The sequence below is a fragment of the Loxodonta africana genome, chromosome 23, assembly GCF_030014295.1.
Source record: "Loxodonta africana isolate mLoxAfr1 chromosome 23, mLoxAfr1.hap2, whole genome shotgun sequence".
Taxonomy (NCBI): domain Eukaryota; kingdom Metazoa; phylum Chordata; class Mammalia; order Proboscidea; family Elephantidae; genus Loxodonta; species Loxodonta africana.
In genome coordinates, this window is record NC_087364.1 from 18043033 (window position 1) to 18069090 (window position 26058).

Genomic DNA, 26058 nt, shown 5'->3' on the forward strand with positions numbered 1-26058 from the left:
GGTATAAACGGTTAACATGCCCAGCTGCTAACCAAAAGGCTGGTGATATGATCCCACCCAGACGCACCTCAGAAGAAAGGCCTGGCTATCTACTTCCAAAAAGTCAGCCATTGGAAACCCTATCAGGCACAGTTCTACTCTGACACACGTGGGGTCACCATGAGTTGGAGTTGACTCAACGTCAGCTGGTCCTATACATTGTGACTTCCTTCCGAGATACAATTAATGCCATAAGCACATTCTGGAAAAAATATATAAAAAAAAAAAATAAATAAAATATATAAATATAAAAAATAAAAATATAAAAAAAAACTAAATAGCTAGATTAGAAAATTGTTTCTATTCTTAAAGTACACCCCAGGCCAAACATAGAGTACGTATTTAATGAAAAAGGAATGACTTGTACTGTGCTTGAACTATTTATACACATCTTATATGCCTTTTCATCCGCTTGGTAGTAAAATCTTTTTTTTTTTTATTGTGCTTATAGAGAAAGTTTACAGATCAAGTTAGTCTCTCATACAAAAATTTATACATGCGTTGTTATGGGGCTCTAGCTGTTCTCCCTATAATGTGACAGCACACCCCTCCTTTCCACCCTGTATTTCTCATGTCCATTTGACCAGCTCCTGTCCATTTCTGCCCTCTCATCTCGCCTCTGGACAGGAGCTGGCCATCTAGTCTCATGCATCTACTTGAGCTAAGAAGCACATTCTTCACAAGTATCATTTTATGTCTTATAGTCCAGTCTAATCTTTGTCCAAAGAGTTGGCCCCAGGAATGGCTTGGGGCTAACGAGAGCCTGGGGGCCATGTCTTCCAGGGTGCCTCCAGTCTCAGTGAGACCATCACATCCAGTCTTTCTACTAGAATTTGAGTTCTGCATCCCACTTTTCTCCTGCTCCTTCGGGGACTCTCTGTTGTGTTCGCTGTCAGGGCGGTCATTGGTGGTAGCCAGGCACCATCTAGTTCTTCTGGTCTCAGGCTGATGGAGTCTCTAGTTTATGTGGCCGTTTCTGTCTCTTGGGCTCATATTTTCCTTGTGTCTTTGGTGTTCTTCATTCTCCTTTGCTCCAGGTTGGTTGGGACCAATTGATGAATCTTATATGGCCACTTGCTAGCTTTAAGACCTCAGATGCCACTCACCAAAGTGGGATGCAGAACATTTTCTTGATACGCTTTGTCATGCCAATTGACCTAGATGTTCCCTGAAACCATGGTCCCCAAGCCCCAGGTCCTGCTACTCTGTCCCTTGAACTGTTTGGTTGTATTCAGGAAACTTCTTAGCTTTTGGTTTAGTCCAGTTGTGCTGACTTCCCCTGTATTGTGTGTTGTCCTTTCCTTCACCTAGGACTGACAGTAAAATCTTTGAGGGTAGGTCCTTGTACTCAAAAAGAATGTTGGGTTGAGGATTGGTTCATTTCACCTGTTAACTCACCCATTCTCACAGTAACTTTGTGGTTATTATTAATCCTATTTGAAGTCTAGGGAACTGAGACAAAAAGTCAGAGGTGACTCAGCTAGAGGGAGGCAGAGCAAGGACAAGGACGTTCTCATTGGGGTGAGGATGAGACTCAAGGAGGGGCAGTGATGTGCTCAAGAGCTCACAGCTTGATGGAGCAGGGTAGGGCCTGACTCTTGGCTGGCCCTAGGCTCTCCCTCCACTATAACATGCTTTGCAGGCTGATATGCTACAGCATAAGGAGCCCTGGTGGCACAATGGTTAAGCACTGGGCTACCAACCAAAAGGCTGACAGTTCAGACACGCCCAGTGGCTCTTCAGGAGAAAGACCTGGCAATCTGCTCCCGTAAGGATTCCCAAACCAAACCAAACCCATTGCCGTTCAGTTGATTCCGGTGACCCTAGGACAGAGTAGAACTGCCCCACTGGGTTTTCAGGGAATGGCTGTTGGATTCAAACTGCTGACCTTTTGGTTAGCAGCTAAGCTCTTACCATGGTGCCACCAGGGATCCCCCATAAAGATTATAGCCTAGAAAACTCTATGGGGGCAGTTCTACTCTGTTGCATGGGGTTGTTATATGTCAGAATTGACTCCACAGCACACAACAATAACAACAAATATATATGGAGCCCTGGTGAGGCAGTGGTTAAGGGCTCAGCTGCTAACCAAAGGTTGGCAGTTTGAACCCACTAGCTGCTCCTTGGAAACCCTGTGGAGCAGTTCTACTCTGTCCTGTAGGATGGCTATGAGTTGGAATCGACTCAACGGCAGTGGGTTTTGGGTGGTGACCTTTTGGAAGTAGATTGCTAGGCTCTTCTTCTGAGGCACCTCTGGGTGGATTCAAACCTCCAACCTTTTGGATAGCAGCCCAGCACTTCACCATTGATGCTCCCCGAGGACTCCAGGTCTCGTTGGGTATTAATGGTGAACTCTCAAATCAATCATCTCAAACCACACGGAAGGTATGGCAGCCTACCGTGGGCAGCCGCTCATTCTGTTCGGTTATATACAGACTGTAAACAATGTCCATTTTTCCCCCTGGGGTTTGTCTGGAGAGGGCTGCAGTTCAGAAGGACAAAAGCATGCACAGCTTGGGAGGCGAAATGCTATGGTCATTCAGGAGCCTTGTCTGGAGTTGCTTGTTGTGATTGATTTACTGAAGTGAAATGAAATGAAATTCATGCCCACCATTCATCTTGCTAAAATGTCACGTCCAGTGCGGCTCCAGTCGTGGGGTGGCCCAATGGAGAGGCCCACAAATCACCTGCTAGTTTCTCTTGGTCTCTGATTTACGACTATGTGTGTAGATTGCAGAGAAATAGAACTCCTGGCTCAGGCATTACCCTGCAAACAACATTAGCTGTAGACAGACTGTGCTCCAAGGAAGCCCAGGGGGTGGGGCACAGAGAAACCTTTAACTCTGGGAGGAGGGGAGGAACCAACCAATTGCTGTTGAGTTGGCTCTGCCTCACAGCGGAGTCCATGTGTGTCAGGGTAAAACCGTCCCATAGGGTTTTCAAGGTTTTGGGCTTTCAGACGTACACAGCCAGGCCTTTCTTCCAAGGTGCCTGTGGGTGGACTTGAACCTCCAAAAGTTTCATTACCGGCCAAACGTGTTAACTATTTGTGCCACCTAGGGACTCCAAAAACCGGCTGCCTTGAGTCGATCCTGATTCATGGTGACCCCACGTGTCTGTGCTCCATAGGGTTTTCAATGACTGATTTTTTAGAAGTAGATTGCCAGGCTTTTCTTCCCAGGAGACGCTAGGTGGGTTTGAACTGCCAACCTTTCGGTTAGCAGCTGAGTGCTTAACTGTTGAGCCACCATGACTTCTAAAGGGGCTTTGTCCTACCTCAAAGTGAAGAACAAACACACGATCAGCCACCCTCCTAAATTAAGAGGCTGGGAAGCTTAACTAGTCCATGGTTAATGCAAATAACAGATCCAGGGTCCGATGGTCCCAGAATCCCCTGGGTAACTGCTGAGAAGAAGCCAACCCTCTCTTCATTGTCAGAAAAACCGAGGCAGCAGTGAGGAACCCCTCCCCGTGCTGCCCTGGCCCCTGCACGTGAATACTGTCAGCTTGGCCCTCAGGAGATGCTCCCGGGCCTGGCACACCCCATTCTCAACCAGCAGTGGGAATGCTACCACACTGGGGCCCTGCCTCCCTCTGATCTGAAATGAGCAGAAATTCTAGAATCGGGCCACCTCATCTCCAAGATGCAAACGGACCACCTGCTCCATGTGCTTCAAAGATCTCACCTTGGGGGTCCTGGACAGAGCTGGAGAACAATGTAGAACAAAATCCTAACTCAGAAAGAGACCAGACTTACTGGCCTGACAGAGACTGGAGAAGCCCTGAGAATGTGGCCTCTGGACACCCTTTTAGCTCAGTAATGAAGTCATTTCTGAGATTCACCCTTCAGCCGAGGATTAGACAGGCCCATAAAACAAAAGGAGATGGAAGGGGCACACTAGCCCAGGGCAAGGACTGAAAGGCAGGAGGGGACTGGAAAGCTGGTAATAGGGAACCCAAGGTTGAGAAGGGAGAGCACGTTGACATGTCGTGGGGTTGTTAACCAATGTCACAAAACAATACGTGTACTGTTTAATGAGAAGCTAGTTTGTTCCGTAAACCTTCATCCAAAGTACAATAAAAAAAAAAAGATCTCACCCTTAAACCTGCATTTCCACCCTTTCCTTTCTGTTTCATATAATGATCTCTTTTGGAATCAAGGCTGTTAAATCATTCTTCCCAGATTAATTGCCTTCATAGAGAAACATAAAGCCTGGTCCCCAAGACATCCCATGACAATGGAGGAGATGCTGCGCAACCTTCTGAAAAGCAAAACCCCAGCTTTAACCCCAAGTCCAAACTAAACCCACTACTGTTGAGTCAATTTTGACCTACAGCGACCCTACAGGACAGAGCAGAACTACCCCACATGGTTTCCAAGGCTGTAATCCTTACAGAAGCAGACTGCCACATCTTTCTCCTGCAGAGCAGCTGGTAGGCTCGAACCACTGAACTTTTGGCTAGCAGCCAAGCACTTAACCATTGTACCACCAGGGCTCCTTGACAACCTACTAGAGGAGTGTCGTTAATAAAAATTAATAAATAAAATTGGAGTTAGGAGAGATTGCATCAGGAAAACCAGTCTCATCATCTAGTCTCTAACGTCTCTATGGCATATGAAGAAATACATCAAACCGATTTCAGTGTTGAACCGTGAGAGGCTCAGAGAAATGAAGAGATTTGTCTAAGGCAACTTACTGAGTCAGAAGTAAAACCAGGACTAGAATCAATGTTGCCAAACATAGCCCGATGCTGTCCAGTCGATTCTGACTCATAGTAACCCTATAGGACAGAGTACAACTGCCCCATAGGGTTTCCAAGGCTGTAACTTTTATAGAAGCAGACTGTCACATCTTTCTCCTGCAGAGCCGCTGGCAGGTTCGAACCGCTGACCCTTCAGTTAGCAGCTGAGTGCTTACCCACTGGACCACCAGGGCTCCCCTAAACACAAACAGCCGTCACATTACCACCCGCCACCCCAGTGAGAAGTCCTTCAATAGCGTTCACCACTGGCATCCTCACCTTCCGGAAGAAGTGCTGAGTGGACACGGCAAGGGCGCCGAAGCCGCAGATGGCTCTCCGGAGCTCCGCCCGCAGCAGGCCGAGCTGCCGGGCCTGCTCCTCACACTTCTCCTTCAGCCGCTGCACGAACTGCCGCTCGGCCTCGCGGGCCTGCAGGTCGGGCTTGGGGGAAAACCCATTCCGGGGAGCAGTGGTCCTCTGCTTGGGGTACCCTACAAGGAAACGACAGTGACTTGTGACAACACTGTTGACACAGATGTGATGGCAACTGGCTGTGTCACTACAGCCTGGTTTCATCAAGAGCGAGCGGCCCGCAAAGAACTGCCATGGCTTATCATCTGGGGGATTAGAAAGGAAAACAAACAGGGACTTAGGATATTTCCTCCATTTATATGGTTTTAAGTGGCAAAGTTTCATGCTGGCAAAAAGAAAAATAGATAAAACTGGCGAATTGCTTCCAGCTTTCGACATTTCTTCCAGGGATGCTTACAGAGGTTGAAGCACTTATTTTTTTCTTAAACAAGGTTGTTGTATTATGGCTCCCTTATCTTATGTTACATTACATTATGTTACTTTACCTTACCGTACGTTATGTTATGTTACATTATATTAGCTGCTGTCAATCTGCCCTGGCTCATGGTGACCCCACGTACAACCGAATAAAAGACTGTCCAGTCTCGCGCCATTCCCATGATGGGTGGTGCGTTGGGCCATTGTGATCCATAAGGTTTTCACTGGCTGATTTTCAGAAGTAGATTGCCAGGGCTTTCTTCCTAGTCTGTCTTAGTCTGGAAGCTCTGCTGAACACTGTTCAGCATCATAACCCCAGTGCCGTCGAGTCGATATAGCAACATGCAAATCTCACTGACAGATGGGTGGGTAGTAGCTATGCAGGAGGTCTATGGGCCAGGAATTGTCCCTTGCACAGAAGGCAAGAATTCTACCACTGAACTACCACTGCCTCCTAAACAAGATTACTCTTTGAAGATGTATAATGGGAATCAATACATGACTCAGTCCGGATCGAAGGCAGAAGGATGATAACCTACCCATTGCACCCACTGCTGTTGAGTCTATTCTGACTCATAGTGATCCTATAAGACAGAGTTAAGCTGCCCCGTAGGGTTTCCAAGGCTGTAGTCTTCATGGAAGCAGCCAGCAGCCTTTTAATGGGTCATCAGGGAGTAATGCCCCTTTCCTTCCATTAGGTGGCCACTCTAGTGACCCTTTCTTCAATGTCAAGTTCAAGGCACACCCCCGATCACTTCTGCTTCAGGGATTTCTGCCTTTACATTCCTACAGAACCCATGTCCTGCCAGGTCACCCCCTAAAACATTGTCCCAATCTGACCACCCACCCTTACTGCTATAGGGCTAGTCCAAGCCGTCATCTCTCTCCTAATTAAATTCTTCCTCCTCTTAAAAAGTCATCAGAGATTTTCTTTTCGAACAGGAGGTAATAGATTGAAATATGACCTCACATATAAACACATATAGCAGATCTTAAATTATTACGGCTTAATGGAATAGTTGAATGTGAAACCCCTGCTTCTTAAAACCTTATTACGCATTCTTACAAAGAAAACATCACCAACAAAAGGTGAGAGATTTTGACCTACGGTGGGTTTTTTCATATTACTGTTTGCTATTTTATTGTTGTGGCTGATGATTTTATAAAACCCTTCAGCATTTTAATTAATGTGTTGAGGTACCAGCTGCCTGATACCCTTACAATAGAAGGCTCTTCTCCCAGAAATCTACAGGAAGTAATACAGCATACTTCCAGATCAGTGAATTAAAGCTAATTGCAATCTGTGGTACATCAAATCACTTTCAAGCTTGTGGACATTAGTAAGTACACATATTGTTGTATATTTTGGCCTTCAGATTTATCTCTGGGTGGAATAGCCACAAGGACCTACTATCATCATTATCATCATCATCACTGTTGTTGTGACTGAAACCAGAATGGCTACAGAGGACCTCTAAGAATACCCACAGAAGGTCAACATGTCTGAAATGTGGTCAACATGCCCCCTCAGAGGAGAACTGCCATTCTCCAGATTCTTCAAGCCTGAGCCCTAACCCTATAAAACCCTCTGGTCTGTCTCTGACAGACAGATTCTGGAGGAGCCCATTCCCCTCCGTCTCTTGTATGCTGGTATACAATAAAACCCTCTTGGTGTTTAGCTCACTGCTGTCTCAGTATTGGCTTTGCAGCAGGTGGCCCGAACCCATGTTTTGCGGTAACGAAATCACATCTGAGAGCACAGGGCATAGACACTGACCAACATGATGATGAACAACCTCTAATATTTCAAATGTTCCTCCTTCCTCTTTTGTCTTTTTTTCCAGAGAGTAACATATACGTCCGAGTCCCTGGCTGCTAACTGAAAGGTGGATGGTTAGAACCTACCAGCTGCTCTGTGGAAGAAGGACGTAGCAGTCTGCTTCTGTAAAGATTTACAACCTTGGAAACCCTATGGAGCACTTCTACTATGTCCTATAGGGTCACTATGAGTCAGAATAGACACAACGGCAATGGGTTTTTAGAAGTTATATACCTGTCTTAGTTATCTAGTGCTGCTATAATAGAAATACCACAAGTGGATGGCCTTAACAAAGCGAAATTTATTCTCTCACAGTCCAGTAGGCTACAAGTCTCTGTTGGCTCTGGGGAAAGGTCCTTGTCATCAGTCTTCCCCTTGTGCAGGAGCTTCTCAGCATAGGAACCCTGGGTCCAAAGAACATGTTCTGCTCCCAGCACTGCTTTCTTAGTGGTATGAGGTCCTCCGTCTCTCAGCTGGCTTCTCTCTTTTATATCTCATTAAGACACAATCTAATCTTGTAGACTGAGCCCTAACTCATTAACATAACTGCAGCTAATCCCACCTCATTAACATCACTGCCGCTAATCCCACCTCATTAACATCATAGAGGTAGGATTTACAACTCATAAGAAAATCATATCAGATGACAAAATGGTGGACAATCACACAATACTGGGAATCGTGGCCTAGCGAAGTTGACAAATATTTTTGGGGGATACAATTCAATCCACGACAACATCTGAAAAATGACTTGGGAAATGTTGTGTTATATATATTTTTACAAAATAATAATTTTAAAAAAGCAGCTGTTGAATCCTATTAAAAAAATAACACACCATGACCAAGTAGAATACATACCAGGTATGCAAGGATGGTTCAACATTAGAAAATCAATCAACGTAATCCACCACATAAATAAAAGGAAAGAAAAAAAACCACATGACCATCTCATTCAATGCAGAGAAGGCATTTAACAAAGACCAACACCCATTCCTGATAAAAACTCTCCATAAAATAGGTATAGAAGGAAATTTCTCAATATAATAAAGGGCATCTATGCAAAACCAACAGGCAGCATCATTCTTAATGGTGAGAAGCTGAAAACATTCCCCTTGAGAACAGGAACAAAACAAGGAGGACCATTATCACCACTCCTATTTAACATTGTGCTGGAAGTCCTCGCTGTTGTTGTTAGGTGCCATCGAGTCAGTTCTGACTCATAGCAACCCTATGTACAACAGAATGAAACACTGCCCAGTCCTGCACCATACTCACAATCCTTGTCATGCTTGAGACCACTGTTGCAGCCACTGTAACAATCCATCTCATCGAGGGTCTTCCTCTTTTTCATTGATCCTGTACTTTACCAAGCATGATGTCTTCTCCAGAGACTCATCTCTCCTGACAACATATTCAAAGTATGTAAGACGCAGTCTCACCACCCTTGCTTCTAAGGAGCATTCTGGTTGTATTTCTTCCAAAAGAGATTTGTTCGTTCATGGTATATTCAATATTCTTCACCAATACCACAATTCAAAGGCATCAATTCTTCTTCTGTCTTCTTTATTCATTGTCCAGCTTTCACATGCATATGATGCGACTGACAATACCATGGGGCTTGGGTCAGGTTTACCTTAGTCTTCAAGGTGACATCTTTGCTTTTCAACACTCTAAAGAGGTCTTTTGCAGCAGATTTGCCCAATGCAATGCATCTTGATTTCTTGACTGCTGCTTCCATGGGTGTTGATGGTGGATCCAAGTAAAATGAAATCCTTGACAACTTCAATCTTTTCTCCATTTATCATGATGTTGCTTACTGGTCCAGTTGTGAGGATTTTTGGTAATACGGAACTCAAGGTTGAGATGGGAGAGCACTGACATGTTGTGGCGTTGTTTATCAATGTCATAAAACAATATGTGTACTAACCGTTTAATGAGAAGCTAGTTTGTTCTGTGAACCTTCATCTAAATTACAATTTTTTTAAAAAAGCAGCTGTTGAGGCTGCTTTAAAAAAAAAAGGGAGATTTTGCCTTCTTCTCTCAAAAGCCAGCATATAATGAAGCTAAAATGTGAGTCTGCTTAGGAGGGAAGGGGCTTGTTATGGATTGAATTATGTCCCCTAAAAGCATGTATTGTAAATCCTAACCTCTATGCTTGTGGTTATAATCTCATTTGGGAATGGGTTATCTTTGTTTTGTTCATGAGACAGGATTAATGTAGAGTTTATCTTGAGCAAATTTCTTTTGAGATATAAAAGGAATTAAACAAGCAAGCAGAGCAGAGATGGGGGAAGACAGATGCCAAGCCACATGAAGACTGCCCAGAAGCCAAAGCTCAAACACACAAGGAACTCCCTTCGGAGCCACAGAGAAAGAAATCCTTCCCCTAGCCTGGCACCTTGAAATCAGACTCCTAGCCTCCTAAACTGTGAGAAAATAAATTTGTTTGTTAAAACCACACACTTGTGATATTTCTGTTATAGCTACTCTAGATAACTAAGACAGAATTTGGTACCAGGAAGTAGGGGCACTGCTCTAAACAAATACCTAAAATGTGGAAGTGGTTTTGGAATTGGGTAATGGGTAGAGGCTGGAAGAGTTTTAAGGTTCTGTTGTACATAGGGTCACCATGAGTCAAAACTGACTCAGTGGTACCTAACAACAATAATAAAAGCTTAGATTGCCTTGAAGAGATGGTTGGTAGAATTACAGACATCAAAGGCAATTCTAGTGAGGGCTCAGACAGAAGTGAGGAGGGCTATAGAGAAAGTCTCTATCAGAGAATACATATGGCGCCATCAAGAGAATGTTGCTAGAAATGTGGATGTTAAACGTGCTTCTGGTGAGACTTTAAAAGAAAATGATGAACATGTGATAGGAAAACGGAAGAAGGGTGATCACTTTTTATGCAGTGACAAAGAACTTGTCTGAATTACGTTTAAATGTTTGCTGGAAGGTACAACTTGTAAGTGATGAATTTGTTGCTTATAGTAAAATGCAAAAGGAAAGAGATGGACTTAAAAATGAACTGTGCAAAGTGAAAAACCAGGACTTGAAGATTTGGAAAATTCTATTGTACAAAGTAAGGACACATGTCCTAGAATATTCACTAAGGACATGGCTACACAATGTTTTCTTAGAGAGATTAAGTCTGTGATTGATGGATCTAACCAAGTACCACAGCAGAAAACCCATCCGCTTAAACTGAAGGGGACAGAGAATGAAAGGAAAGAAAGTTGTCTGCCTCTTGGAATTGTTTAGGCAGGCAACAGGCCAAAGGAGCTACATCTGTTGTCCTTTAAGAAAAGAAAAGGTGTGCTGGGGGGTTGGGTGGGGTGGTAGAACCGCCTCCCAAAGCTGAAGGGGTGGGGATGCCGTGCCCAAGGGGCAGAAAAACAGGGCCTACTGGGGCTGAGGGGGTGGGGTCCCCACTCGGACTAGGAGAATGAGGCCATCAAAAGGTGAGAGAATAGAGTTGCTGTCCCAGTGGGTATGGAAGGCACAGCTGAAGCCCAGGGTTAAGGGGCCTCCCCCCAAAATCCAGAAGGCATGGCCAACACCCAGAGTCTGGAGGGTGGGGCCATGCCCAGATGGTTTTAGAGAACAGTAGATTATTTTCAAGGCTTGACAGCTAATATAATTTGTTCTGCTGGGTTTTGGACTTGTTTGGTGCCTGTTATCCCTTCCTCCCCTCTAATTCCTCCCATTTGTAATGGAAATGTCTACCTTGTACCTGTTCTACCACTGTATTTTGGAAACAGATAATTTGTATTCCAGATTTCACAGGTTCACAGATTAAGGGGAATTACGCCTAAAGTCTCACCCATGTTTGATTTGGATGGTTCAGAAGATGAAATTTTGGATGTGGAGTTGATTTAAGACTTCAGGGATGATGTAATGGGGTAAATGTGTTTGGACTGTAGGGAAGGACATGAATTTTGAGGGGCCAAAGGGTGGAATGTTAGGGATTGAATTGTGTCCTCTACAAATATGTGTTATAGTTCCTAATCTCTATGCCTGTGGTTATAATCCCATTTGGAAATGGGATGTCTTTGTTATGTTAATCAGGCAAGATTAGTGTAGGGTATATCTTGAGACAATCTATTCTGAGATATAAATGAGATTAAACAAGCAAGCAAGGAAGTAGAGACTAGGAAAGAGAGATGCCAAGCCACGTGAAGACTTCCCAGGAGCAGAAGCTCAAAAGGGACAAGAATCTTCTCCCAGAGCCAACAGAGAGAGAAAGCCTATCTCTGTAGTTAGTTATAACAATACAAAAGTTTTTCATAAATACCTACAAGGCTAAAACTTTACGTTAATTTATTTTTGAACCTTCTAACGCACTCTGGTCAGAGCTGTCATAATTACTCAATTACAGTGACACTTCAGATCATGGTGTTTCGTCTGCACGTACTACTTGTGCTGTTGTTTTCATTTGCTGCCGATGTTTTTATAGTTGCTGATTTTGTCAAATTTTCTGGTATACATTTTTTTAATTATTGTACTTTAGATGAAGGTATACAGAATAAACTAGCTTCTCATTAAACAATAAGTATGCCTATTGTTTTGTGACATTGGTTACCAACCCCACGACATGTCAATACTCTCCCTTGGAGACCTTGGGTTCCCTGTTACCAGCTTTCCTGTCCCCGCCTACCTTCTAGTCCTTGCCGCTAGGCTGTTTGTTCCTCTTTAGGCTCATTTTGTTTCATGCGCCTGTCTAATCTTTGGCTGAAGGGTGAACCTCAGGAGTGACTAAAAGGGTGTTGGGGGCCACACTCTTAGGGTTTTTTGCAGTCTCTGTCAGGCCAGTAAGTCTGGTCTTTTTTGTGAGTTAGAATTTTGTTGTGCATTTTTCTCCAGCTCTGTCCAGGATCCTATATTGTAATCCCTGGCACAGCAGTTAGTGGTAGTAGCCAGGCACCATCTAGTTGTGCTGAACTCAGTCTGGTGGAGGCTGTGGTAGTTGTGGTCCATTAGTCCTTTGGACTAATCTTTCCCTTGTGTTTTTAGTTTTCTTCATTCTCCCTTGTCCCCATTGGGGTGAGACCAGTGGAATATCTTAGATGGCCGATCACAAGCTTTTAAGACCCCAGACATTACTCACCAAAGTAGAACGTAGAATATTTTTTAAATAAACTATGTTATGCCAATTGAGCTAGACGTTCCCTGAGACCATGGTCCCTACAGCCCTCAGCCCAGCAATTCAGTCCCTCAGGGAGATGGGATGTGTCCATGGAGCTTCCATGACCTTGCCTTGGACAAGGTGTGCTGGCTTCCCCAGTATTGTGTACTGCCTTTCCTTCACCAAAGTCACCACTTATCTGTTGTGTATTTAGCGTTTTTCCATTCCCAGCCCTCCCCTCCCTTGTAACCATCAAAGATGGTTTCTTTTTGTGTGTAAACCTTTTCACGAGTTTTTACAGTAGTGGTCTCATACAATATTTGTCCTTTTGTGATTGACTTATTTCACTCAGCATGATGCCTTTTAGATTCACAGATTCATCATTGTTCTTTATTGTTGCCTAGTTCTCCATTGTGTGTTTATACTATAGTTTGTTTATCCATTTATCTGTTGATGGGCATCTAGGTTGTTTCTATCTTTTTGCTATTGTAAACAATCCTGCAATGAACATGTGTGTGCGTATGTCTATTCATGTGATGGCTCTTATTTCTCTAGGATATAGTCCTAGGAGTGGGATTGCTGGATCATATGGTATTTCCATTTCTAGTTTTCTAAGAAAGTGCCGTATCATTTTCCAAAATGGTTGTACCATTTTGCATTCCCATCAGCAGTGCAAAAGAGTTCCAATCTCCCCAAAGCCTCTCCAACATCTGTTCTTTTCTTTTTTTTTTGAATCATGCCAGTAGTGCCGGGGTGAGATGGTATCTCATTGTGGTTTTGATTTGTATTTCTCTAATGGCTAGTGATCGAGAGCATTTCCTCATGTGTCTGTTAGCCACTTTAATGTCTTCATTGGTAAATATCTGTTCATTTCCTTTGCCCATTTTTTTTTAAAATGGTTTATTTGTCTTTTTGTTGTAGAGGTGTTAGATTTTAGAGATTAGACCTTTGTCGAATTTGTCATAGCCAAACATTTTTTTCCCAGGCTGTAGTTTCTCTTTTTACACTTCTGGTGAAGTCTTCTGATGACCTTAAATGTTTAATTTTTATAAGATCCCAATTCTCTAGCTTATCTTCAGGAACTTGTTGGTAGTTATAATTTGCATCCTGTGTATTAGGGAAGCTAGTGTCGATCCTATTTTTTCTTCTATGATCTTTATTGTTTTTGGTTTTATATTTGGGTCTTTGATCCATTTTGAATTAGTTTTTGTGTATGTTGTGAGGTATGGGTCCTATTTCATTGTTTTGCAGATGGACATCCAGTTTTGCCAGCATCATTTGTTGAAAAGACTCTCTTCTCCCCGTTTGATGGACTTTGGGCCCTTGTTGAAGATCAGGTGACAGAAGGTGGATGGATTTACATCTGGGTTCCCAATTTTGTTCCACTGGTCAGTGTATCTCTAGCTATACCAGTACCACGTTGTTTTGACTACCGTAGCTGTATAGTAGGTTCTGAGGTCAGGTGATGTGAGTTGTCCTACTTTATTCTTCTTCTTCAATAGTGCTTTACTTATCTCAGGCCTCTTCCCTTTCCACATAAAGTTAATGATTAGTTTTTCCATCTCTTCAAAGAATGCTGTTTGAATCAGGATTGCACTGTATTTGTAGATGGCTTTTTTCCACAATGTTGAGTCTACCTATCCATGAGCATGGTATGTTTTCTCCATTTATGTAGATCTCTTTTGGTTTCTTGCAGTAGTGGTTCCGTACTGTTCTTTGTATAGGCCTTTGACATCCCTTGCTAGATTTATTCCTAAAAAAAAATTTTTTTTTAGGGGCTATTATAATGGTATTGTTTTTTTGATTTCCTTTTTGTTGTTCTCTTTACTGGTGTATAGGAATCCAACTAATTTTTGTATGTTTATCTTGTATACTGCTACCCTGCTGAATCTTTCTATTAGTTCCAGTAGTTTTCTTGTGGAGTCTATTGAGTTTTCTATGTATAGTATCATCTCATCTGCAAATAGGGACAGTTTAACTTCTTTATTACCAATTTAAATGCCCTTTATTTCTGTTTCTTGCCTTATTGCTCTAGCTAGGACTTCTAGCACAATGTTAAATAGGAGTGGTGTTAAAGGGCATCTTTGTCTTGTTCCTGTTTTCAAGGGGAATGTTTTCAGCCTTTCTCCATCAAGAATGATGTTGGCTGTTGGTTTTGTACAGATGCCTTTTGTTATGTTGAGGAATTTCCCTTCTATACCTATTATATTGAGAGTTTTTATCAGGAATGGGTGTTGGACTTTGTTGAATGCCTTTTCATTGACTGAGGTGATCATGTGATTTATTTATGTGGTAGATTATGCTGATTGATTTTGTAATGTTGAACCATCCTTTGGTACCTGGTATGAATCCCACTTGGTCATGATGTATTATTTTTTTGACATGATGCTATTGGCTAGAATTTCGTTGAGAATTTTTCCGTCTATGTTCATGAGAGATATTGGTCCGTAATTTTTTTGTGGTGTATTTGTCCAGTTTTGGTATCAGGGTTATGCTGGCTTCATAGAATTAATTCAGAAGTATCCTTCCCTTTTCTATGTTCTGAAATAGTTTGAGTAGTATTGGTGTAAGCTCTTCTCTGAATGTTTGGAAGAATTCTCCAGTGAAGACATTTGGGCCAGGGCCTTTTTTTTGTTGGGAGTTTTTTTTTAAATTACCTTTTCAATCTCTTCTCTTGTTATGGGTTTGTTCAGATTTTCAACATCATTCAGTGTTAGTGTGAGTAGGTAGTGTGTTTCTAGAGATATGTCCATTTCCTCTAGGTTTTCAAATTTATTGGAGTATAGTTTTTCATAGTACTGTTATTATCCTTTTAATTCAGTTGGGTTTGCTGTAATGTTCCTCATTTCATTTCTTATTTGGGTTATTTGCATCCTCTCCTGTTTTTATTTTGTCAATATGGCCAGTGCTTTTTCTCTTTTGTTGATCCTTTCAAAGAAGCAACTTTGGTTTTGTCGATTCTATTGTTTTTCTGTTCTCTTTCATTTATTTCTGCTCTGATCTTTAATTTCCTTTCTTCTGGTGGCTGTGGGTTTCTTTTGCTGTTCTCTTTATATTTGTTCAAGTTGTGTAGCTAATGTTTTGATTTTGTCCTTTTCTTTTTTGATGCATGCATCTATTGCTATAAATTGACCTCTAAGCATTTGTCTTTGCTGGGTCTCAAAGGTTTTGGTATGATGTGTTTTCATTCTCGTTTGATTGTAGGATTTTTTTAAATTCTGTCTTTGATTTCTTTTATTACCCAGTGGTTTTTAAGTTTCCATGTAAATGATTTTTCTTCCTTGCTCTTCCTGTTATTAATTTCTACTTTGATGGCCTTGCGATCAGAGAAGATACTTCGTATTATCTCAATGGCCTAATATTTTGGCCTAAGATGTGGTCTATTCTGGAGAACGTCCCATGTGCATTAGAAAAGAATGTGTACTTTGTAACTGTTGGGTGGAGTGTGGCTGACTGTGGTCTTTAGATCTTCTGTATCTTTGTTGAGTTTCTTTCTAGATGTTCTGTTCTTTACTAAGAATGATGTGTTGAAGTCACCTACTATTATCGTGGAATTGTCAATTTCTCTTTTCAGTGCTGTTAGACTTTGTTTATATATTTTGAAGCCCTGTCATTTTTTCGTGTAGATATTTATCATGGTTATGTGTTCATGATGGATTTTCCCTTTAATCATTATATAACGCTCTTTGTCTTTTATGGTGGATTTTGTTTTAAAGTCTATTTTATCTTAGATTAGTATTGCCACTCTTTTGGTAGCTGTTTGCTTGATATATATTGTTTCCATCCTTTGATTTTTAACAAATTCACGACTTTGTTTCCAAGGTGTGTGTGTCTCTTGTAGACAGTATATTGATGGGCCCTGGTTTTTTATCCATTCTGTGACTCTCTGTCTCTTTATGGGTGCATTTAGGCCACTTACGTTCAGTGCGATTATTGATAAGTGTGAGTTTATTGCTGTCATTTTGTAGTGTTTTTTTTTTTTTTTTTTTTGTGGTGCTGATGTTTTCTTTGTTCCTCTTACTCTCCTATGCTGAATTCCTTTTGTTTGTGGATTTTTTCCCATTTATTTATTTATTTTGTAGATTTTGCATTTACTGAGACTTTATGTTTTTCTTCTTTATTTTGACCTGAGTAGGTTTGTAACTTTCTTTGTGGTTTCCTTGAAATTTACCCTTATCTTTCTAAGTTTCAACAGTCCTTTATTACTTGGTATCACCTTACCTTCCTCTTCATTAGAAAGTTCTATACTTTTAACCCAGTGCCCTTGAGTCGATTCCGACTCATAGCAACCCTATAGAACTGCCCTACTGAGTTTCCAAGGAGTGCCTGGCTATACTTTTATTCCCTCTTTTATTGTTCTGATGTTGTTGTTGTATACAGATTAACCTCTCTCATTCCCTGTTGTAATTTTTTTGGTTTTGGATAGTCCTTGAGAGTTCATTTCCTAGGTTCGTATCTGGCTGGTACAGCGTTGCATCCTAGATTCAGGCTGTGGTCTGATGTTGTTTGTTTTCAGATTGAAGGACTTCCTTTAATAATTCTTGTAAATTTTGGTTTGGTTTTTACATATTCCCTTAATTTCCATTTATCTGGAAATGCCCTAATTTCACCATCATATTTGAGTGAGAATTTTGCAGCATATATTATTCTTGGTTGGCAATTTTTTTTCTTTCAAGGTTTTACATATGTCATCCCATTGCCTTCTTGCCTGCACGGTTTCTGCCAGGTAATCAGAGATTAGCCTTATTGTTTCCCCTCTGTATGTGACTTTTCATTTTTCTTGAGCTGCTGTCAGGATTCTTTGTCTTTGGTTTTAGCCAGTGTGATTATGATATACCTTGGTGATTTTCTTTTGGGGTCTATCCTATACGGGGTTTGGTGAGCTTCTTGGATGGTCAGCTTTTCATCTTTCATGATATTAGGAAAGTTTTCTGTCAGCAATTTTTCAGTGACTCTCTCTGTGCTTTCCGTTTTCTCCCCCCGTTCTGGAACTCCAATTGCTTGCAAATTTTTGCTTTTGATTGTATCCCACATCATTCTCAGGGTTTGTCCATTTTTTTTGTTCTTTTCTTTGATTTTTCCTCAAACAAAGTGGTATCCAAGTATTTGTGTTCAACTTTGCCAATCGTGTCTTTCATTGTTTCAAATCTGCTCCCCAGACTTTCTGTGACACCGTCCACTTCTGAAATCTTGTTGTTTGTCTTTTGGATTTCTAATTGCTGTTTGTGCATGATTTCTAGTTGTGAATTTATTTTGACATTTTGTTACTGTATTCTTTTCCTGAATTCTTCCATTGTTCTGTCTGCCTTTTCCATGCTTTTGTCTGTTTTTTTCTCATTTCTGTCTGCTTTTTACTTCGATTCTTGGATAGCTCTGAATATGAGAGATTTGAATTCCCTTTTAGGTATTTCCAGTGTCTTTTCTTCTACTGGAAGGTCATCTGCTGTTTTATTTTGGGCACCTACTGGAACCATTCTATCCCACTTTTTTTAAATGTGTTTTGATATTGTCTGCTGCCTTTGGGACATTCAGTAGTTACTTTCTTCATTTACCGATTGTAGATTTGTTTGTTTTTGTCCTGCTTTTTTGTTTTATTTGGTTATGTCTGAGCAAGCAGGCTGTGTGTTCTTTGTTGTTTGCTTGTCTGTGAGTACAATGCTTCTCACCACCTTGTCCAATGGGCAGGGCCAGTTGCTCTGCTATGGTGCAGCACAGCAGGTCCAGTGGAAGGGGAGGGGCTGGGATGGCTTGTTTGTGGAATTTACTGGGGCTGACAGGGTGGGGCTAGGGGTTAGTGCAGGGCAGGTTCCAGTAGACTGTGCCTGTGCTGCTTGGGGGTGCAATGTTCAGCACATGGTGCAGGTAGGCAGGAGCAGCGTGGGGGGAAGGTTATGATGTTGGAGCTAAGTGGGTGTGGGAAAGAAGAGAAAGAGGAGAGACAAAAAAGGGCCCCCCCAAAAAAATGCTGAGGGAGCCTGCTGTTGGAGTGGCATTGACCTGGGGAGCCACATGTCGGTGGCTTTGTAGGCAGGTGGTGAGGCACAGCCCGTCAAGAAGGGACAGGTACGGCACACACAGATAGATGGGAGGGAGTAAGGAAAGGAAAGATGGGGGGAGAGAGATAAGAGACTAGATGAAAATAACAAGGACAGGGAAAGGCACATGTGGCTAGGTGGTCAGGAGAAAGGAAGAGACAGATAAAAAGAAAAAAAAAAAAAAAGGAAAGATGCCAGGTGGTTCAGAGGAAAGAATGGAAGGGAGGTAGAGATGGATAAGAAACTGAGAGAAAGAAAAGAAAGAAAAAAAGTGCCCCAAGGGAGCCCACCAGAAGTGCTGTACAGCCAAACAGCTCTGTACAGCCCACCCAGAAGGAGCAGAGATGGCTCATGGCACCAGGTGTTCAGGAGAAGGGTAAGGAAGGGAGGTAAAGACAGACAAAAAAATTGAGAGAAAAAGAGAAGAAAGAAAAAAAAAATGCCCCAACTGAGCAGCACTGCACAGCCTGTCAAGGAGGAGCAGAGATGGCACATGGCACCAGGTGCTCAGGGGAAAAGAAGGGAAGGATGGCAGACAGAGACAAGAAATCAAAGAAAGAAAAAAAAATTCCCAAAGGAGCCCACTGGCTTGGCGGTATCAACTGGGGAAGTGGCTCCCAAGCTGCTGGGTCCTGCACAGCCCACCTTGAAGGCACGGAGATGGCACACAGCACCAGGTATTCAGGAGACAGGAAAAGAAGGAAAGAAGAGAGAGATGAGAAACCAAGAAATGAAGAAAAACAAAACGTATAAAAGAAAAAGAAAAAAACATGCCACCAGGGATCCCATGGACATGGTGGTGCGGACCAGAGGAGCAGTTCCACAGCCTGTCAAGAAGAAGCGGAGCAGGCACATGGAGCCAGGTGTTTGAGAGAAAGGAAGGGAAGGAGGTGAGAGAGAGAGAAGAAACCAAAAGAAGCCGAAAAATGCGACAACAGCAACAAGAAAATGGCAGTGAAGGAGGCAGCTGGTATGGGCGGGGTGAATACAATCAGCATGGAGCCAACACCTCTCTGGCTGAGTGATTGTGGCCCACTGTGAAGCGGTGGAGTCCGAGCAAAGGGAAGAAGGGCGGGGAGTGGGGGAAGTGTGTATCACTGGTTACCTGGTGCTCTGTCTCCTGCTGGGAGCTCCATGAAGCTATCTTCCCGTACTCCCTGTCTGCGGATCTTGGTGGCTGAGGAGTCCAAGATGGCGAATCTGTGCCATGTTAGCTGATAGGGGACCTCCACTCCGTATCTCTCCTCACTCTCTGTTCTCTGTCAGTTTCTTATTCCATTTGGGGCTTGGTTGAGTTCTTTATCTCTTCATTTGATGCTTAGGGTTCCAGGACTGATGTTTGTCTCTGTTGTACTTAATATTTCAGGTCTTTGGCTCTGGAGGGATGGTGAGGTGTTTCTGTCTATAGCACCATGTCGGCTCTGCCCTCCAAATTTTCTGGTATTTTAGCTATAATATTGTAGTAATTAGTATTTGTAATCCTATATCAATAAATTTTTTGAGAATGAAGTAGTAATTAAAGGAAAAAAAAGGAGAAAAATCACAAAAGGCTTCCTCCCAGTTACTAATAATGTTGTAATTCAATGTAGAAACATTTTACAAGACAATTTTGTTGTTAGTTTTGTATAATTTAAAACATATTACATTTAAGCAACTTACAACTGTGTCATATATTATTCTACAATTAAAATTGGTAATAAACTTACATTATAACAGTTATTGATTATATAACTTTGATAACTAGAGAAACTGACAATTTAAAACATGAAGTAGGGGAAATGCTATGTTTCTTGATACATATTTAGATATATAAACTAAATCTTAAATTCAGTTTTTTAAAAAAAGTTTTAGTTCTTTTTAATTTTCTTTAAAGACAGCACTGCCTTGCAAATATATGTCTGACTTTAATGAAAATTTTGGGGTTTAAGTTTGAATTATGGTTTTAAAAAATAGTGAAACATTAAAAAGTAAGTTGGTGAAAGGGCACTGATTTCAATGAAGCCATCCACAGTTTTGCAGCTTTGAAGGCCAGAGAAGTTCTAATTTAATCGAGGTGTTCACTAATTGCTGAAATGCTTGTGTATCTGCTCTCGTTTATTTTTATGGTATTATTTCATTTATGAATATATTTCCATATGCATTTCTCTACAACTTCTATATAATTGGGTGGTTACAGATTAAGCTGAAACCCTGATGGCAGAGTGGCTAAGTGCTATGGCTGCTAACCAAAGAGGTGGCAGTTCGAATCCACCAGGCTCTCCTTGGAAACTCTATGGGGCAGTTCTACTCTGTCCTGTAGGGTTGCTATGAGTCAGAATCAACTCGTCAGCAATGGGTCTTGTTTACTGATTATGTAAACCTAGTCCATTAATGTATCTTAGGTAACGGTAAAGTTTAATGTTAAAATGAACATAATTTTAATGTAGTTCTTAAACATTTTTACTTCAAATTCTATTGTTTTCTTAACCAAACTTTCCCTTTAACCACCTGAAACTATGTAAATGTAAATACATTTAAGTTGTGCATATGATATTATAATTTAAAGGGTAATTTTAATTTTGCTAATTGTTTATGTTACTACTATTGCCATTACATTCAGTGATACGTGAGAATTACCATTTAGGGATCTAACATTAGTACAAAAGCCTCACTAAAGATTCTATATGGTCTGGTGAGAAGAGGTCCATGGAGGCGGTGACACCATGAGTTACTACACTGGCTGACACCAACCCTAGTGACGCCAGCGTGAGGCAGGATTAGCGTAAGGTGTGTCTTGAGTCAATCTCTTTTGAGATATAAAAGAGACTAAACAAGCGAGCAGAGCAGAGATGGGGAAGAGAGATGCCAAATGACATGAAGGTTGCCCAGAAGCAGAAACTCAGAAGAGACAAGAGCCTTCCACCGGAGCCGACAGAGAGAGAAAGCCTTCCCCTAGAGCCGGCAGCCTGAATTCAGACTTTTAGTCTCCTCAACTGTAAGAAAATAAATTTCTGTTTGTTAAGGCCACCCACTTGTGATATTTTTGTTATAGCAGCACTAGATAACTAAGACAGGGTTCATGGGATATTGGATGGAAATCTTCTGGTGGACAGTGATCACATGTGAATGACAGGCTCCTTGAGCTGATGGTGCTGCTGAGGTGAGGCCGCATGTTGGGGCTCATTTCTGACCTGGTAGGTCCACACTTCTCTGGAAAGGTCACCATTCATGCTTTAAGTAAAGGGTATGTCACCTCCCCAGAGGACACCTCCAAGGTGCTGGAATATTTTTTTATCACCTCCTTCCCTGTTCCTTGCAACAGTTATATTGCTTTTGGGGTAGCTTCACAGCAGGTTCAAAGCAGGCAGGCTTTGACTTCACTCAGCAGCTAGGCAGAGCCTAATTATCTGTGTGTGGTCTCTTTACGGAGGAGCAAAGCCCTAGCCTCCTACGATATCTTTCTAATTTTCACACAGCTGAACTAAGAAACTGGTATCAGAGAATAAGCCAGTTGCCTCCAAGGTGATTCCTACTCATGGCGACCCCGTGTGTGTCAGAGTAGAACTGTGCTCCATAGGGTTTTCGATGGCTGATTTTTGAGAAGGAGATTGCCAGGCCTTTCTGCTGCGGCACCGCTGGGTGAATGCTTTTGATTAGCAGTTGAGTGCTCGACCGTTTGTGCCACCCAGGCACTCTGATATTAGTCAATAAAGATCTTCAAAACAGGACTTATCGGTGGTTTTGGAATCTTTAAATGAATTGACTGAAAGAGAAGAAATACCAGTTTTTTACTGACTGGCCCTTGTAGGCCTGCCAACCATGAACGCATCTTATGCCCAGTGCTCCTTGTCTACGTGACATATACCAGCAGAAATACCTGAATCAGTGTCTTGCCATGACCTACAGACAGAGCTGATTTCGTCTGTACCCTGCATGTCATGCTTTGGGGGGCACCAAAATACTTGGCAACATTCTTTGAGGACCTACTCTGTGGATGAAAAGTGCAAATCACTGTTGTTGTTGGGTGCTATTCAGTTGATTCAACTCACAGTGGTTCCACGAGACAGGGTAGAACAGCCCCATAGGGTTTCTTAACCCTTTGCATCACCAGAGCTCCTTGAACAAGGCGCTGTGGGAAGAAGGGGCCTCCTTGCCCTTGGGCAATCCAGTGTGCAGCCGGGGAAGCCTGGTCTGGAGCTCAGGTCTCCTGACTCCCAATCACGGCTCTCCCACTTTGGCACACTGCTGAGTCCTGCGACATCTCTCCCAGGTTGCACAGGTTTGGGGGTGTACTCAAAATCTAGAATATCCTCCTCCTGTCTAAATCTTGCCCCAATTACCATTTATTTCTGTCCATCCTCCTGGCTGCATACCTCTGGCTTGGGACAGGCAGAATCTATGACGATCCCAGTGGTAGGTAACTGGCAACTCTACGGCCCCCGGGAAAATGCCCGCAAGCTTACATTACCACAGAGGTGGGTGAAAACACTTTGCGTGCAAAGGCCGGGCATCTGGGAGAACGCAGCCCTTGAAAATGGAAAAAGAATATAAAAAATTCATCTGCAGCCACTCGGCCACTATCTAGAGGATTCTAATGACTGGAAAGGCTTGGCTTAATTTTCAAGCTGGAAAGTGTAACTGATATAGAAACAAACAGGGCAGCGTTGGAACCTACGTGTTTATAACATCAGAGAGGGCTCATGACCTTCACACTTGTAAGCAAGAAGGGACAAATTATAGGACACAACTTTGATAGCTTCCCAGTTGAATAAAAAGCACTTAATGAGTCTGCTCAGCATCACAGCAGGAAGGAACTCTGTTTCTTGCAGACCAGCACCCAGCAGGTACATGCCGGGAGCTCAGGTGCTGAGTTTCTTATAGACTTTGATAGGGTTCTCAAGGGCTGATTTTTCAGAAGTAGATCGCTGGGCCTTTCTTCCGAGGTACCTCTGGGTGGACTCGAACCTCCAACCTTTCCGTTAGCAGCCAAGCATGTTAACTTTTTGCATAAATCTTTATGGGAGCAGAATGCCACATCTTTCTCCTGTGGAGCGGCTGGTGGGTTTGAACTGCCGACTTCTCGGTTAGCAGCTGAGCACCTAACCACTGCACCACCAGGGCTCCTAGGAATTCCTAAGGGCATGCTTCTCCCCTTCTCTCAGAGCCAGAGTTGTGTAATAGGCAAGTCTCCTTCTACAGAGTGTGCTTTCTTTTTCTTCCTGTTTCATCCAGCAAGGGGGTTACCTTTTAGAAATCCCAGATTAGGGCCGTGTCCTCTGACCTGACCTCCCACCTTATTTAGTCACCAGGCTTTGTCTCCTGACCCTCACATGCATGGCTTCAGCCTCTTTCCCCAAAATTTTTAATTAACCAGAAATGTTGCTAATTTCTATATTCTCCAAGCTTTCTGGTTTATAGTGTCATTGTGTGTTGTTGAGTCGATTCCGACTCATAGCGACTCCATGTGACAGAGTAGAACTGCCCTGTAGTTTCCTGGGCTGTAATCTTTACAGGAGCAGGTTGCCAAGTCTTTTCTCCTGTGGAGCGGCTGGTGGGTTTGAACTGCCAACCTTTTGGTTAACAGCTAAGTGCTTAACCGTTGCACTACCAGGGCTCCTTGGTTCATAGTGTAGAGGCTAAGAATGCAGGGTTGGGATTCAGATTGGCCAGGTTCAAATCAAGGCTTTACTACTTATACCTGTGACTTTGGGAAAATCAGTGCTCAGTTTCCTCCCATGTAAAGAGTGATAATAGTACCCATGTCACAGGGTTATTGTGGGTATTCAGTAAGCTCATACATTTAAGGAACTTAAGACAGTACCTTGGCAGCAGTAAGATCTCAGACATTAACTGCTTTTATTGCTACTATTTTTGTGCTTAAAGAAAACCTTTTGAGGTTATTTTGCATACTCTTTTTCTATGTTAGGGTTAAAGTCTTACGAAATGCATATTCATAACAAAGATTTTTCAACTGTCAAGTGACACTACCTACCTTATTCATATCTTAATGTGAATAAATGGTTTCCCATTGACAAAGTAACAAACTTTGATTTCCTTTTTTTTTTTTCTTTTAGAAAATATCTCTCGAGGTTAGAGCTTCAAAGTCTCTCAATTATAAATTGTGTCTACAAGCTGTTGGAATAGCACAAAGATACTCCAACACAAAGGAGTCCTGGTGATGCAATGATTAAGAGCGTGGCTGCTAACCAAGAGGTTGGCAGTTTGAAGCCAACCGGCAGCTCTGCGGGTGAACGGCCTGGTGATCCACTTCCAAAAAGATTACAGCCTCCTACCATTACAGTTCTACTCTGTCACGTGTGGTTGCCGTGAGCCAAGTATCAACTCCACAGCACCACACAGCAACAACTCTAGCACAAAGAAGATTCTCCCATTTAAACACAGCGTGTTAACATTTTCTTTTTTAAGGTAAAATTATGCTGAGAGTTGGTGAATTTCATCTAGAGTCAGAAAACCTCTGTCTACGTATGTCAAGCACAGGAACAGATCCGCATTCTAGCGGGGCTAGAGTTGCTCCATTAATGGCACCTGAATAGAGTAAATGCCAAGTTCAAGTCTTCCCCCCAGTAACTAAGATCACATCGCTTAACTACCTGGTGAATGGAGCTTGGTGGCTGACGCTGCGGTCCTCTTAGGAGATGAAACTGCAGGTTTATGAGCATCTTGACCTTTCTGTGCTTCTTTCTTCGGCCCTATATATAGTGAAAAAAGAAAAGAAAGTTAGTTACAGTGGACACAGTCACATAAGCTGTTTGTGACAAGGGCAGCTTAACAACAGGCAAACAGGACAAAAAGATACTATTGGGGTGATTTGTTGCTATGGTCACCGCCCCTGTGCCTGAGGAAGGACACACTTGTTTATAGCAAGGGGGTTTTAGTTTTGCGTGACCAGGGGAATAAGTACTCTGCTGTCTCTGGTTTGATGACAAAGGTTTTCTTCCCTGCAGGTCACTGCCACCCCAATGACCCTGAAAAATTATCTGGGATTTAAAATGTTATTGTCCTTAGCCACCACCTCAGTCAGCCTGCCTCCCTCCATCTAAACACTTTTTCAGAAGCCAGGGAAGGAAGCCGCAGCTGAACATAACCGCTAATGACTTCAGCATCGTTGAGAGCCATGCCACAGGGGACGGAGTCTGACTCTAATTGATTTCCGTGCAGCTGTCCACAGAGATGACCTAGACAGCCGTTAGTTTTCCCGCTGCAGCTGCGCCTTTCCGGACCTTGCTGTTGGAGCTGGCTGTAGCTGAATGGGGGAGCTGGGTGTTGTTGTTGTTGGGTGCCATTGAGTCAGGTCTGACTCCTAGTGACCTCATGGGTTTGAACTGCTGAGCACATAAACGTTGCACCACCAGGGCTCCTGGGACAGCTGGAGTGTGGGTGATAGAACCGTTGGTGATGCCCCTCAGATGATGGGCAGGGACATGTGGAGTACAGCACTGTCTCCTCCTTAGTAGGCTTGGCACCGGCCCTCACCTTCACATTGCCTTAGTCAGAAAGTCAAGGAACAG

General features: G+C 42.6%; 1 protein-coding gene across 1 annotated transcript in view; it reads right to left on the bottom strand.

Moving 5' to 3' along the window:
* MTUS2 (microtubule associated scaffold protein 2) overlaps window positions 1-26058 on the bottom strand; it is a 711801-nt gene that overhangs the window by 165926 nt on the left and 519817 nt on the right. Inside the window, exons 8-9 of the mRNA XM_003413957.4 lie at window positions 25141-25239; window positions 5062-5273 (exon numbers count right to left, since the gene is read on the bottom strand). Of these exons, the coding sequence (XP_003414005.2) occupies window positions 5062-5273; window positions 25141-25239 (311 nt within the window). The remainder of the gene's footprint in view (window positions 1-5061; window positions 5274-25140; window positions 25240-26058) is intronic.